Consider the following 15,794-nt stretch of genomic DNA (forward strand, 5'->3'; position numbering starts at 1 on the left):
CCCCCAGGGTAGGGTGGGGCACAATACTTATTACAAGGGAGAAAATCTGGTGAAGAACAGCAAGGCTAAAGATACTCTGGTGAGTGTTGTGGCCCACTGGCCTCTTGTTTGAGTAATTGGTGATCGCTGCTAAAGGGGTTAGAGTTAGGAGTGTAAAATTAGCTTTAAAAAGACATTAAAGATGCTATGATATATATAACATATGTTGAAAGATGAAAGAAATAAAAAAAAAAACCAAAAAAATTTCTTCTGAATGACCTTGACCTTGTTCATTTCCAGGGTCAAAGGTTGAAGACTCAATTGCAGTTTATAATTAATCATTTTAAAAATTCTCTAAAAAGTAATTGGCAAAAATTTTCAGAGGCAATAATTCATAAAAGGGTCAATTCATCATTTCACACAATGGAAAGATTCTGCTTAAAAGTTGTATCAATCATTTGATCTTATATTCAAAGAAAAAATGATGTTTTTAACTGATAAAGGTGTGATTGTCCATCAGCCAGATGTAAGAGTACTTGTCTATATAGTTTTGTTAGAATCATAGTTCATTTTCTCATTTTCTGTTACATCATTTAGCACAAAAAAATTGCAACAGAAGGTCAGATGAATTAGGTTGATGTGTTTTGTTTTGAAATTAAAGAGAAGAAACAATATTCATGCTTTGCCAGTTAACTAAATTCGTATATACAGTGAAACCCAGTTATGGTCATAAAGCATGTTTTTGTGATGATTTTTTAGCCTAGATTTGTAAGGATTTTGTGAACATGCAGTGTATTAGTTAAAAAAACTTGATTGCACTGATTGGTCACAGGCACTTGATGTTAGTACTTGTTTTTCTTTTAATAAAAAAAAATATATACCCCCTACCTAATAATTCACAAGGTACACATGGTCGCAATCTTGGTTTTTTTCTTGGTCGGTCACATCAACTTGTATTTTTGTCTCAAACTCTGTGAAATAAATTCCCTGCAACGGTATTCTTTCTGTGGTCAGTCTTTCAAGGTCTCAACTTACGGACAGTGCAACCAAAAGGGCGCATACCCTTTTATACCTGTATACTTCTTCTATGTAACTTTGAATGAAGAAATGATGGTTTTCAGAGGCATTTATTTCATTACATTAGTTCATACAAGTGTAGACATGGAGGTTACTTTTGACAGATCCTTTTCAGGTAATGTACAAGTATTACAGTGCTGAAGTTTGTCAGGATACTTGTATTGCAATAAAATATGGTTGTAGTGAATGGCCAGGGATAACTGTAAGAACCTTGTAGGGGTGAAACGATACACCTCGTTCACGGTTCGATACATATTGTATAATTTTGTCTCGGTTCGGTTATTTTCGATACGATACATTTTGATAGAAGGAAACAAATTCAACGTTGTTTTATGCTTTCTTTTTCTAAATCTAGTCACATATTTTACGAATTTTATTTGCAAATTGACTAGAAGAAATTCATTAAAATCATTTCACTGTCAAAAATTATTTTACAAACTATCAGTCATCAAAAATTTACGTTTTCTATACTTATTTATACTGATTAATCATGTTAATGTGTTTTACCTTTTGCCAAACCCGACTGAATAACGATCCCGACCAAAAAATGAACCGAACCGAAAATTAGAGATTTTGCACCGTGTACCAAACCGAGAAAAAATACCGCGGTGAATCGATACCGCGGTGAACCGTTTCACTCCTAGAACCTTGCTAAAAGTGATGAAGTTCGATCAAACATTGGCTTTTTTTGTCCAGGCCAAAAGAAATACTGTAGATTCCTAAACATACCTTAGGAATTAATTTTCGCATAATTTTGCAAGAAGCACCACTCGCGAAATAAAATTACTTGCTTTTGTTTTTATGGTGCTGAAATCCATGTTAAATCTCTTGATCAACCATCCACTCACAAATTATTGTTCTCAAGATTTGAAGTTAAAGGCCATTTCGTGATAATAAGTACTCGCGAAAAGTAAGGAATCTACAGAACAATCATGAAGAGGTGTTTGCTGTAGATATGTATAATTTAATAGGCAAGATCCAATGTAGTTTGTGGAATATTGTGAACATTTAGTGGTGTTTATTTAGAAGTTTTATTTCAGGATCACCAGATAAAAAGACAAAAGGAAAGAAAAACCAAAAACTCAAATCCCCAGATAAGGGACAAGGAGCAAAGGTAGTGAAAAAGATTACTATTTGCAGATCTAGTTGACTTGTTGCAGATGCACATGAAATATACCAGATCAGTAAAGCTGTCTTTTATACTTCCTCCAAAAATTTCCTTCGTGGATATTAAAATTGAGCTTATTAGGAACTTGATTTAAGGTTACCAAAAAACATTAAGGATAGGGAAGTCTTCATGATTCAAGATGAAAAGGTTATTTTGTTTCACACAAAGTTTACCTTCACAATGGAATATTATTTGTAAAATTTCTTATGTGTCATAGAATTCCCAGTTATGCAATGTAGACTTTTGAGTGCTACAGCCCAGATTTACCACAAGACGAGTGTAAATCATTATTGTTTACAGGTAACCCCAGGAAGCCTTGCTATGTCACCACCCATGAAAATTCATATAGGAGGTAGCAACACAGTGATGGTGTCTCCACAGCCACAATTGCAGTCCCCTCCACCTCTTGTTCACAATGCTTCACTTTACTCGGGTCAGCCAATGATGCCTACTGCACCACTCACCTCTCAACCTCCTCCACTTTTACATAGCACTCAGACAACTGGTACAGTCCTTCCCAGCATCAACAGTCTGCCAACATCTGTCATTCAGCCCAATATGGCGGCAATGGGTAAATATCGTAATTGGAAATTGTTTCTATTTCTGTTTGATTACACATTTTATTGCAGATGTATACTCTACTTCTTAGTTTTCTGTTGCAGATATTCCCACAGTACGTCCAATGACTCATTCACTTCCACAACAACCTAGTCGACCTATTGCCGTGGCAACAGCAAAACCGGTTGCTAAATCTACCAGTAAGATTTTTAAAATATTCAAGTGATGGTATGTATCAACTATGGATTTATGTTCAAAATACATACAATCTATTAATTTCTGTATTACAGTTCCAGCTGTAAATCCTCCTCCAAGTTTAGTCAACAAGCCTGCAGTAATGGCAGTGTCTCCCCCTATATCTACACTCTCACCCCAGGAGCAGAAATATTATCCAGATGCCAGACCAATTTCACCTCCACTGGGAATGTCATTGCCAACCAATCCTGTTGTCATGGATAGACCGAAAGATCCGGGAGCAGCCAAGTTCTTCATCAGTGATGATGATTCTAGCAATAGTCCCAAAACAAGTCCATCAAAATCTGCACCCCCAGCTCCCCCTGGGGCCACAGTCTGTGAGTGATGCACATCACCCTAACCTTTATGATTTACTGATTTATCACTGTCTTCTGTTGCACTGCACTGAAAATTGCAGTTAATTTTCAGATTTCAGCTCTACTGGTTGTAGATCAGAAGAGCTTATGCATTGGTAAGGTACAGGGTTCGACACTAAAGGTAGCCAGCTAGCCCTAGACAACTGAAAATTAAGGTCGGGCTACTAAAAAAGTCATCAAGTTTGTCCTGCAGGGCTACTGGAATTTTAAATACATGTACCACACACTCACTTGAAGAAATTGTAAAGATCAATAAAAAGAAGAACAAATTTCAATTTTTGTTAGCGAGAGTTAAGGAATAATATTTGAGTCGTCTGAGTCGGACTGTCAACATAGTTATTGTTTTGGTTTGACCTATCAATAATTTTTATCCCCTAATTGTTGGAAACTCTGATGTAAAAACACTCCCCTCCTCTTCGCTTTGTGACTCTGCTAGCAACTGGTCAAGTAATTTATGATGGGCTTGTAGGGATTAAAAAATGTTAGCCCTTTCAAGCTACTATGATTTTAAAGTTAGTGTTGAACCCTGAGTATCTGTCGTCCTGTCTGTGGAGCTGAGAATAATCTGTGGAAGTCTTTCAAAATGCTTCCCCTTCTACTTTTTTTTAAAACAAATTTTTAAAAAAAAAAAACATTCTATAAATGGAAAGTAAATGAAAAAAAAAATATTTCAGGTCCAGGTGTAACTTTTCTTTTCCAACATTAAAGTACAAACCTAAAGAGGAACTTTTGGTTAAGTTTTTGGATACGTCTTGTATAGAAGTTAAATATTGCATGTATATATTGATAGCTAAGTGGGTCTTGATGAACTTAAATGTTTTTTATAAGCAATGTTGTTAAATTTATATAAAAAGTTTTTATATATTTGTGCTGTAGATGTTGATTATAGATGTAAGATTGAAATCTGAATGTCAGTTTTCTGTTTAACAAACAGCTGCCAGTGGGGTTGGTGTGTCATTTGGGGTTGGAGGACCAAGTCAGATGGGTCAGCATCAGATGAATGATGTACACAAGAAACCTGATCTAAGCAAAAGTCTCACCCAGCAAGTCAAAAAGGTAGGTTCTCTTGGGTTTATTTCAACAAGACTTTTCTTGAAGAAATTATTTCAGCATTTGAGGAATTGCTGGAGAATATACCCAGATGTGGAGAGATTTTGTTGGAAAATAAAAACCAATCCTGAAGGTCAAAGTTTTTAATTTTGCAACAAAATCTCGAGTCTGAGGGGTATATTCTCCTACAGTTCCTCCAATGCCAGAATTATATCTAATCTGCTATGGCAAATTTTGAAACACTTATACAAAGAAACAAGAGAAAGCTAGATTTCAGCGTCAACAAAAGTGTCATATGAATTCAAATATATGTAACTCCTCATTCATTTGCACTTCATGTAATTGAAAAATGCAATGTAATCTGAATTCCAAGTAAACCTTTTTTCCCACCAATTTGCATTCCAATCAAAAGATGTCTTGACTATTTTCCTTGTGAGAACAGTCAAAATTAGAGGAAAATGATTCAAAGAAGAAGGTATGGTTTTAGCTTTATTGTGCCCTAAAAATTTAATGTTTTCAAAAAGTTTTGAAACTGGCTTAAATATTAGTTGAGTATATGACTGTAATAAATCAGGAAAGAATATAGCATGATGGAGTACTATTCTTGATATATGACGTCATTAATTTGATGCATTTCTCTATTTTAAACAGAAAAAGCCTCAAAATGACCCATTTCAAGGGTTATTTTCCTTAAGAAAATAGTGTCCACAGCCGTCGCCCACGTTAATTTTTAGATATGTTGTGTAAAATTCTTTGAAAAATCACATATCTCAAAATCTTTGTGGGCGATGCCTGTGGACAATATTATCTGAAAGAAAATTCCATTGAAAATTGATGTCTTCTGCAACTTTTTAAGAAAATACGGGAAAATGCACAAGTTTATGACATCACAATTAGCATTTGGAAGGTCATGTGAGAAAAAAGATTTGTATGATCTTTCTGCATGGAATTTCAATAATTCAAAAAGCATGAGTTTTAATTTTTTACATCACTTTTATTTTTAAGAAAAACACAGGGCAAGATTTGTATTGAAACCGTACCTTGTTCTTTACTGATGCAGTTAAACCTCTCAAAGCGACCTTTATAGCCTGCCATATGCAACCATTAAATTTCCTCATGTTAATTTTTTCCAATATATTTTGCCTGAGTTCAGCGACTCCTTTTCTAACAGGATTATCCTTTTTTTCATCCCAAAGTAATTTAAGACCCTGACTTTAAGTGACTTTCATCCCTGCTCTTGATAATAAAAGTAAAAGAATTCTAATTTTTTCCCCCTTGTCCTCACTTTGCAGAAAGATACAAATGTATTTGCAAAAATATACTCATTAAATGGAATATTACACAGTAAGTGACTTGGTTTCAATAGAAACTTATTATAATAAGAAACATTTTAAAAGAAACTAGAGATAAACTTTGAAATGGTTTCAGCACAAATGGTACAAGATTTGTGTGTGTTTATCATAAATAGGAATTGTATTTTTGGGGGGGTGATTATCATAGTGTTTTGTTTTTCCCTTTCATGCATAATTTTGTCCAGAGTAGTCTTTATCCATAACACTGTTGTAAAAGTGTGAAACATAAAAACAAATTTTTTTTTTAGAAAATAAATTCATGTTTAGCATGTTTAGGAATAAAAAGAATTTGTACAAACGAGTATTTATTGCATTTTCATATATTTAACCAAGAAGAATGAAAATAATCAAAAATTATAATGAAGGATAGAGGACAGAAAACAAGTAAACTTAACAACAAGTACATGTATTACTTATTAGAATTCAGAACATTTCTAGAATATGATTCCTTGATTTAAGAGACTACCTGTCATATGTGACCATTTTAGGATTTCCCTTGATAGGTCACTTAATACAGGTTTGTCTGTAATTTGTTGATGACATTTGTGATTTATGGGAGAATAATGTTGCGGCATTTCTTTGATCTTTGCAATTACCATAGTAGCTGCAGAACCATAGCCCTTTGGGGAAAAAAAATTAACAGACCAGCAAGCTACAGTGCTATCCATTGAAAAAAATGTACAGTGGTGCCACGTTAATCCGGAGGCCAGTAATACAGATGCTGCACCTTCCGGAAGATATTTTTTGGGAACCAATTTTTTCCAGTTATTCTGTCTCATACATATCCGCGTTCTGCATCAGGATGGTCTATTTCTACTACAAAACGTAATATTTCAGTTATGGGGAATGTTTTGTTGTGAAAATAGTAAAGTTATATGCCAGGAAAACACAGTTAGTATTTTGAGCAGGCAGATTAAATATACGGAAAATTTAAATCAAGAAATGGTGCCCTTTTTTGTGTGCAATAAATATACACTTTCCAATAGGTGGCACTGTAGCTCTCTGGTTGTCCATTTCAATTTTTTCAGACCAGCGAGCTACAGATCTGCAGCTATAAATGCAGTAGAATAAGTGATAATGTAATGTACAGTTTTATTTCCTTTTGGATGTTTTATTTGCCAGCAAACAAAGGTGGAAAGGATATATTGGTAATTTAGATGAAAGGAGTGGTACTAAAAATTTAATTTCATTGTTACAGCAGGATGGTGTGAAGATGAAAAATGCAGCCTCCTGGTCAAGTCTAGCTGCTGGTGGTGGATCAAGTTCTGTAAAGAAATCGAATGCTATGCAGACATTTGAACTCTACCGAAAGCAAGCCAAAGAGAAAGAAGAAAGGGTATAAGGAATTTAGTATAAGCAGTTACATAATAATATATTGCATATAATAATTATATAATAAGTATAATAAACAATAATATAAGATAGATGTTTTTTTTTTTTTAATTCTTAAAAACTCAACTTGTAATCAGGAAAAGGCTTTTAAAATCCAAGAGGAACAAAGAAAGATTTATAAAGAAACCATGGAAAGAGAAAGGCAAAGAGAAGAAAGAGAAAAATTCAGGTTAGGTTTAATCTTATATCTATGATAATACATGTAGCTATCTGCTATATCTATTAATACTATGATTGGTTGTTTACAATGTTGAGCAACAGTATTGGGCAGTTACCATGAGCAATATTTTAGAAGTTGATATACATGTACTTAAAGATCTTCAGAAAAGATGCTGTAGTTGCTTTAATTTGATACATGACTTGCCAATTCATAAGATTATTTTCTTTTCATGTTTTAGGGAACGAGAAGAAGAGGAAGCTTTAGAAATGGCAAGAAGAGCTCAACAAGAGCAAGAACGGAGAAAACAGCAATTAGAAGCAGAGAAATTGGCAGCTGCAAAAGAGAGGGAAAGAAAGAAGGAGCAGGAAAGACGCAAGCGAGAAGCTGTATGTATAAATGTTATTTCTATGAGTATTGAAATTTCAACAGTTACTGTATATACAAAGTAAATTGGCAAAATGTATACTTTAGTAAATGGTTCATAGGACAACTAGATATTCTTTTAATTTTTATGCCCCCGGATCGAAAGATCCCGGGGGTATATTGTTTTTGTCCTGTCTGTCTGTTTGTCTGTTTGTCCGTTTGTCTGTTTGTCTGTCTGTCTGTTGTCAACTTTAACCTTGCCCATAACTTTTGATTGGTTGGAGCTATGACTTTCATATTTCACATGTGTATTCCTTGTGACAAGACCTTTCTTTGGGTACCATCATATTTGACCTTTTGACCTTGACCTTGGAGTTTGACCCACTTTTGCAAAATTTTATGAGACTTTAACCTTGGCCATAACTTCTGAACAGTTGGAACTTGGGGTTTCAAACTTCACATGTGTATTCTTTGTGACAAGGCCTTCTTTTGGATACCAACCACTTTGACCTTTTGACCTTGACCTTGGACTTTGACCTACTTTTGAAAAACTTTAACCTTGGCCATAACTTTTGAACAGTTGGTGCTTAGGGTTTCATACTTCACATGTGTATTCCTTGTGACAAGACCTTCCCCTGGATATCAACCACTTTGACCCTTTTGACCTTGACCTAGGAGTTTGACCTACTTTTGAAAAACCTTAACCTTGGCCATAACTTCTGAATGGTTGATGCTAGGGCTTTCATACTTCACAAATGTAATCCTTGTGACAAGACCTTCCTTTGGATACCAACCACTTTGACCCTTTGACCTTGACCTAGGAGTTTGACCTACTTTTGAAAAACTTTAACCTTGGCCATAACTTTTGAATGGTTGGTGCTAGGGCTTTCATACTTCACATATGTAATCCTTGTGACGAGATCTTCCTTTGGATACCAACCACTTTGTCCTTGACCTTGACGTTTGACTTTTATTTAAAAAACTTTAACCTTCACCATAACTTTTGAACAGTTGTATTTAGGTCTTTCAAATTCTACAGGTGTTTTCCTCGAGACAAGATCTTTCTTTGGGTATCAACATTTTTTATCTTTTGGCCTGGATTTTGACTTGCATTTGAGAAACTTTAACCTTGGACATAAGCTGCCATACGGGGGCATAGTGTTTCACAAACATATCTTGTTTTGTGATTATTTTTCACATTATAAGAATTAAACGTATCATACGTATATTTTGCAGATGGCACACAAAATAGATATGAATGCACAAAGTGAAATGATGGCTGCTTTTGAAGAGACAATGTAAAGAAGAACAAATTAGGGACCTTTTGATTATTCAAGAATATTCACTATTTTCATCCACGTCCTGTTTGCAATGAGAGCCAGTAATGCCAGTCACTCAATTCCAAAGCAAGCCAATATATTGCGGTTGTAAATGTAGTCAAGTTGAATGCAGAAGTTGTATATATTTTTGCATGCTAGTATTTGGCAGGACAGAATACTTTGACCCCAGTATTGGTTGTAAATATATTTCATATGTTTCCAATTCTGTGCTGGTTCATAGATATTTCAATGTTTTAAATATTGCTAGACTATTTATTTCACATCAAGTATTGATGTGTTACTTATCTCCTTGTAAACAATGTTTTTGTTGTTCAACAACATTATTTAGTTGCTTACTTGCAGCTTTCTATTTTCATCCATAATTCATTCTCTTTAAGGTGACCACACTTATCTTGTATATTTTTTTTTCCAGCATGCATAATAAGTCACCTGAATTCTTTTCAATTTTTTTCTTTGCAATCACTATAGTTGTGTAGCTGGAGCAAAAAATATGCAGCCCAGTACAAAACGTTTGTGTGCAATCTTCATGATATCAAAATACCAAGTTAATTTCCAGAACTTTTGAAGTGAGAGGGTGCTATATTTTATCATGTTAGTTTAGCAAGATTATAAAGATTTGCAAATTCAGTATATATATATTTTAAGTAATAAAGTCTTGTGTATGAACAATGTAATTATGAAAGTGCATTTTAGTGACAGATTTAAAAGCTGAATACTATGTTTTAATTTACTATATTGGACGTGCATTGTATATTTTTTCAAAAAACATGTATATTAACATTCTGGTAAAATTCATGTATAGATTTCCCAAGTGTAAAGTTTAATATTGTTTTAACTTGAATATTCATATGATTTGATTTGATTTTGAAAAAAAAATAACTATATGCTTATTCTGTTTAAAAAAAAATGTTTGCCAAAAAATGCTATTATAGATTATCATTTGTTGACAGTAATTTATTTAGTAGTTGTGTGTGTTGGTGTAAATGGATGTGGTGCAGTAGATCATTCGGCGTTTGTACATATCATTGTAATTTCATTGATCTTCGTGCTTAAAGATTTCTCATTCTGTACTTAGACATTTTTTTATATGATCCTTAATTGTGCTGTTTATGTGGTTTATATAAACTTCATCAGCTTTTTTGTAGTCAAACAGGTGTTGTAAACATGTAAAGAACCTTGTGTGTTAATTTCTTTGGTAAAAAGAATAATTAACAGGGGTCTCATGATTCATTCATTCCCAGTTATCTTCCAGTTCACAATTTTTTATATTTTAAACTTTCAACATTTCCTGTATCTTTCCTAAAAAAAGAGAGTGAGAGTAAAATATAAATAAGAATTAAAAAAAAAACAAAGAAAATTTAAAATTATATTGTATTCCCTGGAGACTGGGAGTAGTATTTTATACAATATATTAAAAAACAGGGAAATTCACAATACTATCTCAGTTGCTGAGCATTGTTCATTTAGTAATTGACTTTAGAATTTCCAGGTATCAGACATTATTGAAACAATCAATTGATCATTTTTCACTAATACCTTGCTTACTATGTACATGTATGATGACTATCATTTTTGTTATGTGGTACATGTATGTACAACTAAATAAAGATGGCAACATGACCAGTATTTTCTTTGTGTGTTTGTTTTTTAGTTTGCATGAACCAAAGGCTAAAGCAGACTTTTGTGATCAAAGTCAATTCTCAGCTGTCCATCCTTAAACAATTTCACTATATGTTTTTGTCAGCATGCAGCTTGTATAAACTTTTACAAATTTTCAACTTCTTCAGAACCGCTGGTCAATTTCAATCAAACTTGCCACAAAGTATCCTTGGGTGAAAGGGATTCAAGTTTGTCTAAATGAAGGGCAATGCCCCCTTCCAAGGGGAGATAATCAAGAAAAGGCAAAAATAGGGTGAGGTTATTTAAGAATCTTCTCAAGAACCACTGGGCTAGATGAGTTGTAACATATATGAAAGCTTCCTGACATAGTGTAGATACAAGTTTGTTCAAATCATGACCCTGGGTGAAGGGTGGGCCACAGTAGAGGATCAACGTTTTACATAGGAAGATATAGGAAAAATCTTTTTAAATACATCTTTTGAAGAACAGCAAATACATGATTAGTCATAGCTACTGGTTAAATGGGGGGGGGGGTTGTAATGGATGATCAAAGTTTTATATTAGATATTTACTTTGGTAAAACCTTCCCAGAAACAGAAAAGCCACAATTAGTCCCATTTGTACAGAAGGTAGCTGCAGAACTGTAGCATTATGGTTTTACGTTTTAATCTTCGACCATAACGCTGCAGATCCTGTAATGCAAATAAAGTGCAATTGCAAGATTTTCTGCGCACGGTTGGAGATGTATTTATACACTTTCCAGCATAGGTCAATCAACTACCTTTCATTCCTTAATTCTAGACATATTCTATTACCAACCTGTATATTTTATCCACCTCCTAACCCTTTATAGTCCTATCTACAGACATCTTCCGTGAGATATCGTCAGTCAGTAAGTCAACATGGCTGTCGGAAGAAAGAAAATTCAAAACAAGTGAATTTATTGGTCTGTAGAAAAGATTATAAAGGGTAAGAAGGTGGATAAAATATACCAAAAAAAGGGGTAATATGACTTTTAAACATTTCCTTCTTCAAAAGTTATGAACCAGAAAAGCCAAAACATGTTAAAGATTCCTTACATATGATCACAAGGTTGGGGTCTGAAAGAGGGATCAAAGTGTTACAGTGGAATATATAGGAAACAAGAGGCCCATGGGCCACATCGCTCACCTGAGCACATTGGCTAGGAAAAAGCATAAATCACTTCAGTATTGAAAAGTTTAAAGGGGGGGGGGGGCTTGGATTTTGAACTACCTGAGGATGCTTCCATATCAATATCACAAATGGCTTTGCTGTTCTTGAGCAGAAGATTTTTAAAGATTTTTCCTATATATTCCCTTGTTAAAAATTTGATCAATTTGATCCCCAATTGTGGACCCTCCCTACCCCCCCCCCCCCCCCATCATTTGAACAAACTTGAATCTACACTACCTGAGGATGCTTCCATATCAATATGACTAAACATGGCTTTTCTGATGTTGAAAAGATTTTTTCTTATATATTCCTATGTAAAAATTTGATCCCACATTGTGGCCCCACCCTACCCCTGGGGGTTATGATTTGAACAAACTTGAATCTACACTACCTGAAGATGCTTCCATATCAATATGACAAAACATGGCTTTGCTGTTCCTGAGAAGAAGATTTTTCCACTATATATTCCTATGTAAAACTATGATCCCCCATTGTGGCCCCTTCCTACCCTGGGGGTCATGATTTGAACAAACTTGAATCTACTCTACCTGAGGATGCTTCCATATCAATATGACAAAACATGACTTTGCTGTTCTTGAGAAGAAGATTTTTCAAGTTTTTTCCTATATATTCCTATGTAAAACGTTGATCCCCCATTGTGGCCCCACCCTACCCCTGGGGGTCATGATTCTAACAAAGTTAAATCTATACTATCTGAGAATGCTTCCATATCAATATGACTAAACAAGGCTTTGCTGTTCTTGAGAAGAAGATTTTTCAAGTTTTTTTTCTGTATATTCCTATGTAAAACTTTGATTGCCCATTGTGGCCCCACCCTACCCCTGGGGGTCATGATTCTAACAAAGTTAAATCTACACTATCTGAGAATGCTTCCATATCAATATGACTAAACAAGGCTTTGCTGTTCTTGAGAAGAAGATTTTTCAAATTTTTTTTTCTGTATATTCCTATGTAAAACTTTGATCGCCCATTGTGGCCCCACCCTATCCCCAGGGGTCATGTTTTGATACAAACTTGAATCTGCACTACCTGAGGATAAATCCACATCAATATGACTAATTGTGACTTTGTTGTGCTTGAGAAGAAGATTTTTCAAGATTTTTTTCTATATATTTCTCTGATCCCCCATTGTGGCCCCTGGGGGTCAAGATTTGAACAAACTTGAATCTGCACTACCTGAGGATGATTCTATATCAATATGACTAATTGTGGCTTTGTTATTCTTGAGAAGAGGATTTTTCAAAATTTTTTTTCTATGTATTCCTATGTAAAACTTTGATTCCCCATTGTGGCCCCACCCTACCCCTGGGGGTCATGATTGAACAAACTTGAATCTGCACTACCTGGGGATGATTTCATATCAATATGACAAAACATGGCTTTGCTGTTCCTGAGAAGAAGATTTTTCAAGATTTTTCCGCTATATATTCCTATGTAAAACTATGATCCCCCATTGTGGCCCCTTCCTACCCCTGGGGGTCATGATTTGAACAAACTTGAATCTACTCTACCTGAGGATGCTTCCATATCAATATGACAAAACATGACTTTGCTGTTCTTGAGAAGAAGATTTAAGTTTTTTCCTAATTATATTCCTATGTAAAACATTGATCCCCCATTGTGGCCCCACCCTAACCCTGGGGGTCATGATTCTAACAAAGTTAAATCTACACTATCTGAAAATGCTTCCATATCAATATGACTAAACAAGGCTTTGCTGTTCTTGAGAAGAAGATTTTTCAAGATTTTTTTCTATATATTCCTATGTAAAACATTGAACCCCCATTGTGGCCCCACCCTACCCCTGGGGGTCATGATTCGAACAAAGTTAAATCTAAACTGTCTGAGAATGCTTCCATATCAATATGACTAAACAAGGCTTTGCTGTTCTTGAGAAGAAGATTTTTCAAGTTTTTTTTTCTGTATATTCCTATGTAAAGCTTTGATCGCCCATTGTGGCCCCACCCTGTCCCCAGGGGTCATGATTTGATACAAACTTGAATCTGCACTACCTGAGGATGATTCCATATCAATATGACTAATTGTGGCTTTGTTGTTCTTGAGAAGATTTTTAAAGATTTTTTTTCTATATATTCCTATGTAAAACTTTGATCCCCCATTGTGGCCCCACCCTACCTCTGGGGGTCATGATTTGAACAAACTTGAATCTACACTACCTGAGGATGATTCCATATCAATATGACTGATTGTGGCTTAGTTGTTCTTGAGGAGAAGATTTTTAAAGATTTATTCCTATATATTCCTATGTAAAACTTTGATCTCCCACTGTGGCCCCACCCTACCCCAAGGGGGTCATGATTTGAACAAATTTGAATCTACACTATGTAATGAAGGTGTCACATAAGTTTCAACTTTTACAGCCCTGTGGTTCTTGAGAAGAAGATTTTTAAAAGATACCACCAAATTTTCACTAATTCTTAATTATCTCCCCTTGAAAAAGGGGGTGGCCCTTCATTTGAACAAACTTAAATCCCCTTTACCCAAGGATGCTTTGTGGCAAGTTTGGTTGAAATTGGTTCAGTGGTTCTGGAGAAGAAGTCAAAAATGTGAAAAGTTTACAGACGGACGGACAGACAGACAGACGGATGGACGGACGACGGACAAAATGTGATCAGATAAGCTCACTTGAGCCTTCGGCTCAGGTGAGCTAAAAAGGACAAGGTACAGTAACAGCAGAATTTCTCCCTTTGTATGAAAAAAAATCAAAATGCAGTTGAAATTGTGATAATTTGCAGTTGATAACTTTAATAAATGATGCTTGTTTTAAAACCAGCATTGAGTGTACAGGGAGGTCACAAGAAGGTGAAAAATGGGAGCATTGTATCAAAATTACCTCAGTTCATCAAAGAAGATGGGTGTATTTGGCGTGTGATGACTACAGGAATCTTGTACAAAACATTTATTGTGTATTTGGCAGGCGATCTGCAGGAATCATGTACAAAACATTTATGGTTTAAATGTCCACGATTTGGTCGGCTGACTACAAGTGGACAGATTTTACAAAGTTACTCACATAGGAAAATGTTAAGATTTACATTGAAATAGCTTGCAAAGTTGAAATATTTTAGTCCATTTATGTTAATAGTTACGATAACACAGTAACACTCTTAGCAGTAGATGACCCATATAGATATCAAAGTCACAAGGTCAAGGGTCAAACTACACTGGACATAAGAAGACATTGTCCTCTCAATTTCTTGTTGTCTGCTGAGTATCTTGAGAACCCTTTACTTAACAGACATCAACTGATACGTAGACTGATAAGTAGATGGCCCCTATTGATATTGAGATCAGAAGGTAAAGGGACAAATTACTCTGGACATCTTTGTTAGCAGTCCAAGTGTGTCCTCTCAATATCTTGAGAACCCTTGGCTTGAAAGACATCATTTTGGTATATCAAATGGTACCCCCTAAAAAGTAGATGACCCCTATTGATTCTGAGGTCACAACATCTTTAGTGTCAAACTACTCTGGACACAAGGTCAAGTGTCAAACTATTCTGAACATGAGTAGATGACCCCCATTGTCAAAAGTCACAAGATAAAAGCCATGAATCAAACAAGTCACAAGATTGAAGCCATGATTCAAATGAGTAGTTATTTGGAATGTCTGCTTAGTATCAACCCTTCAGAATAGATCCCCCACCCCAACCTATCAGAAAGCAAAAATAATAGAAGGTATAACATTTCAATGCTATGATATTTTGAACCCCTAATCTTTTAATTGTGAATGTCTTTAAGGGAGTCAAAATACTATGGCCATAATATTTTGAACCCTGAGGGTTCAAAATACTATGGCCATAATATTTTGAACTTAGGGTCCAAAGTAATGTGGCCCTAATATTTTGGACCTGGGGTTCAATATTTTAAAGGGGGTTGAACCCAAGTT

General features: G+C 35.0%; 1 protein-coding gene across 3 annotated transcripts in view; it reads left to right on the top strand.

Annotated features, from left to right (window-relative positions):
* LOC133197158 (bromodomain-containing protein 3-like) overlaps positions 1-10,681 on the top strand; it is a 35,359-nt gene extending 24,678 nt beyond the window's left edge. For all 3 annotated transcript variants that reach the window (XM_061333031.1, XM_061333030.1, XM_061333032.1), the window contains exons 16-24: positions 2,097-2,170; positions 2,525-2,795; positions 2,887-2,982; positions 3,073-3,354; positions 4,328-4,449; positions 6,994-7,131; positions 7,265-7,356; positions 7,586-7,733; positions 8,947-10,681. In XM_061333031.1, coding sequence (XP_061189015.1) covers positions 2,097-2,170; positions 2,525-2,795; positions 2,887-2,982; positions 3,073-3,354; positions 4,328-4,449; positions 6,994-7,131; positions 7,265-7,356; positions 7,586-7,733; positions 8,947-9,012 — 1,289 coding nt within the window. In that variant the 3' untranslated portion in view covers positions 9,013-10,681. The remainder of the gene's footprint in view (positions 1-2,096; positions 2,171-2,524; positions 2,796-2,886; positions 2,983-3,072; positions 3,355-4,327; positions 4,450-6,993; positions 7,132-7,264; positions 7,357-7,585; positions 7,734-8,946) is intronic.
* Positions 10,682-15,794: the final 5,113 nt, after the last annotated feature.

Source organism: Saccostrea echinata, unplaced genomic scaffold, assembly GCF_033153115.1.
Source record: "Saccostrea echinata isolate AGI-Se365-2 ecotype Australia unplaced genomic scaffold, CSIRO_AGI_Sech_v1 ptg000030l, whole genome shotgun sequence".
NCBI lineage: Eukaryota > Metazoa > Mollusca > Bivalvia > Ostreida > Ostreidae > Saccostrea > Saccostrea echinata.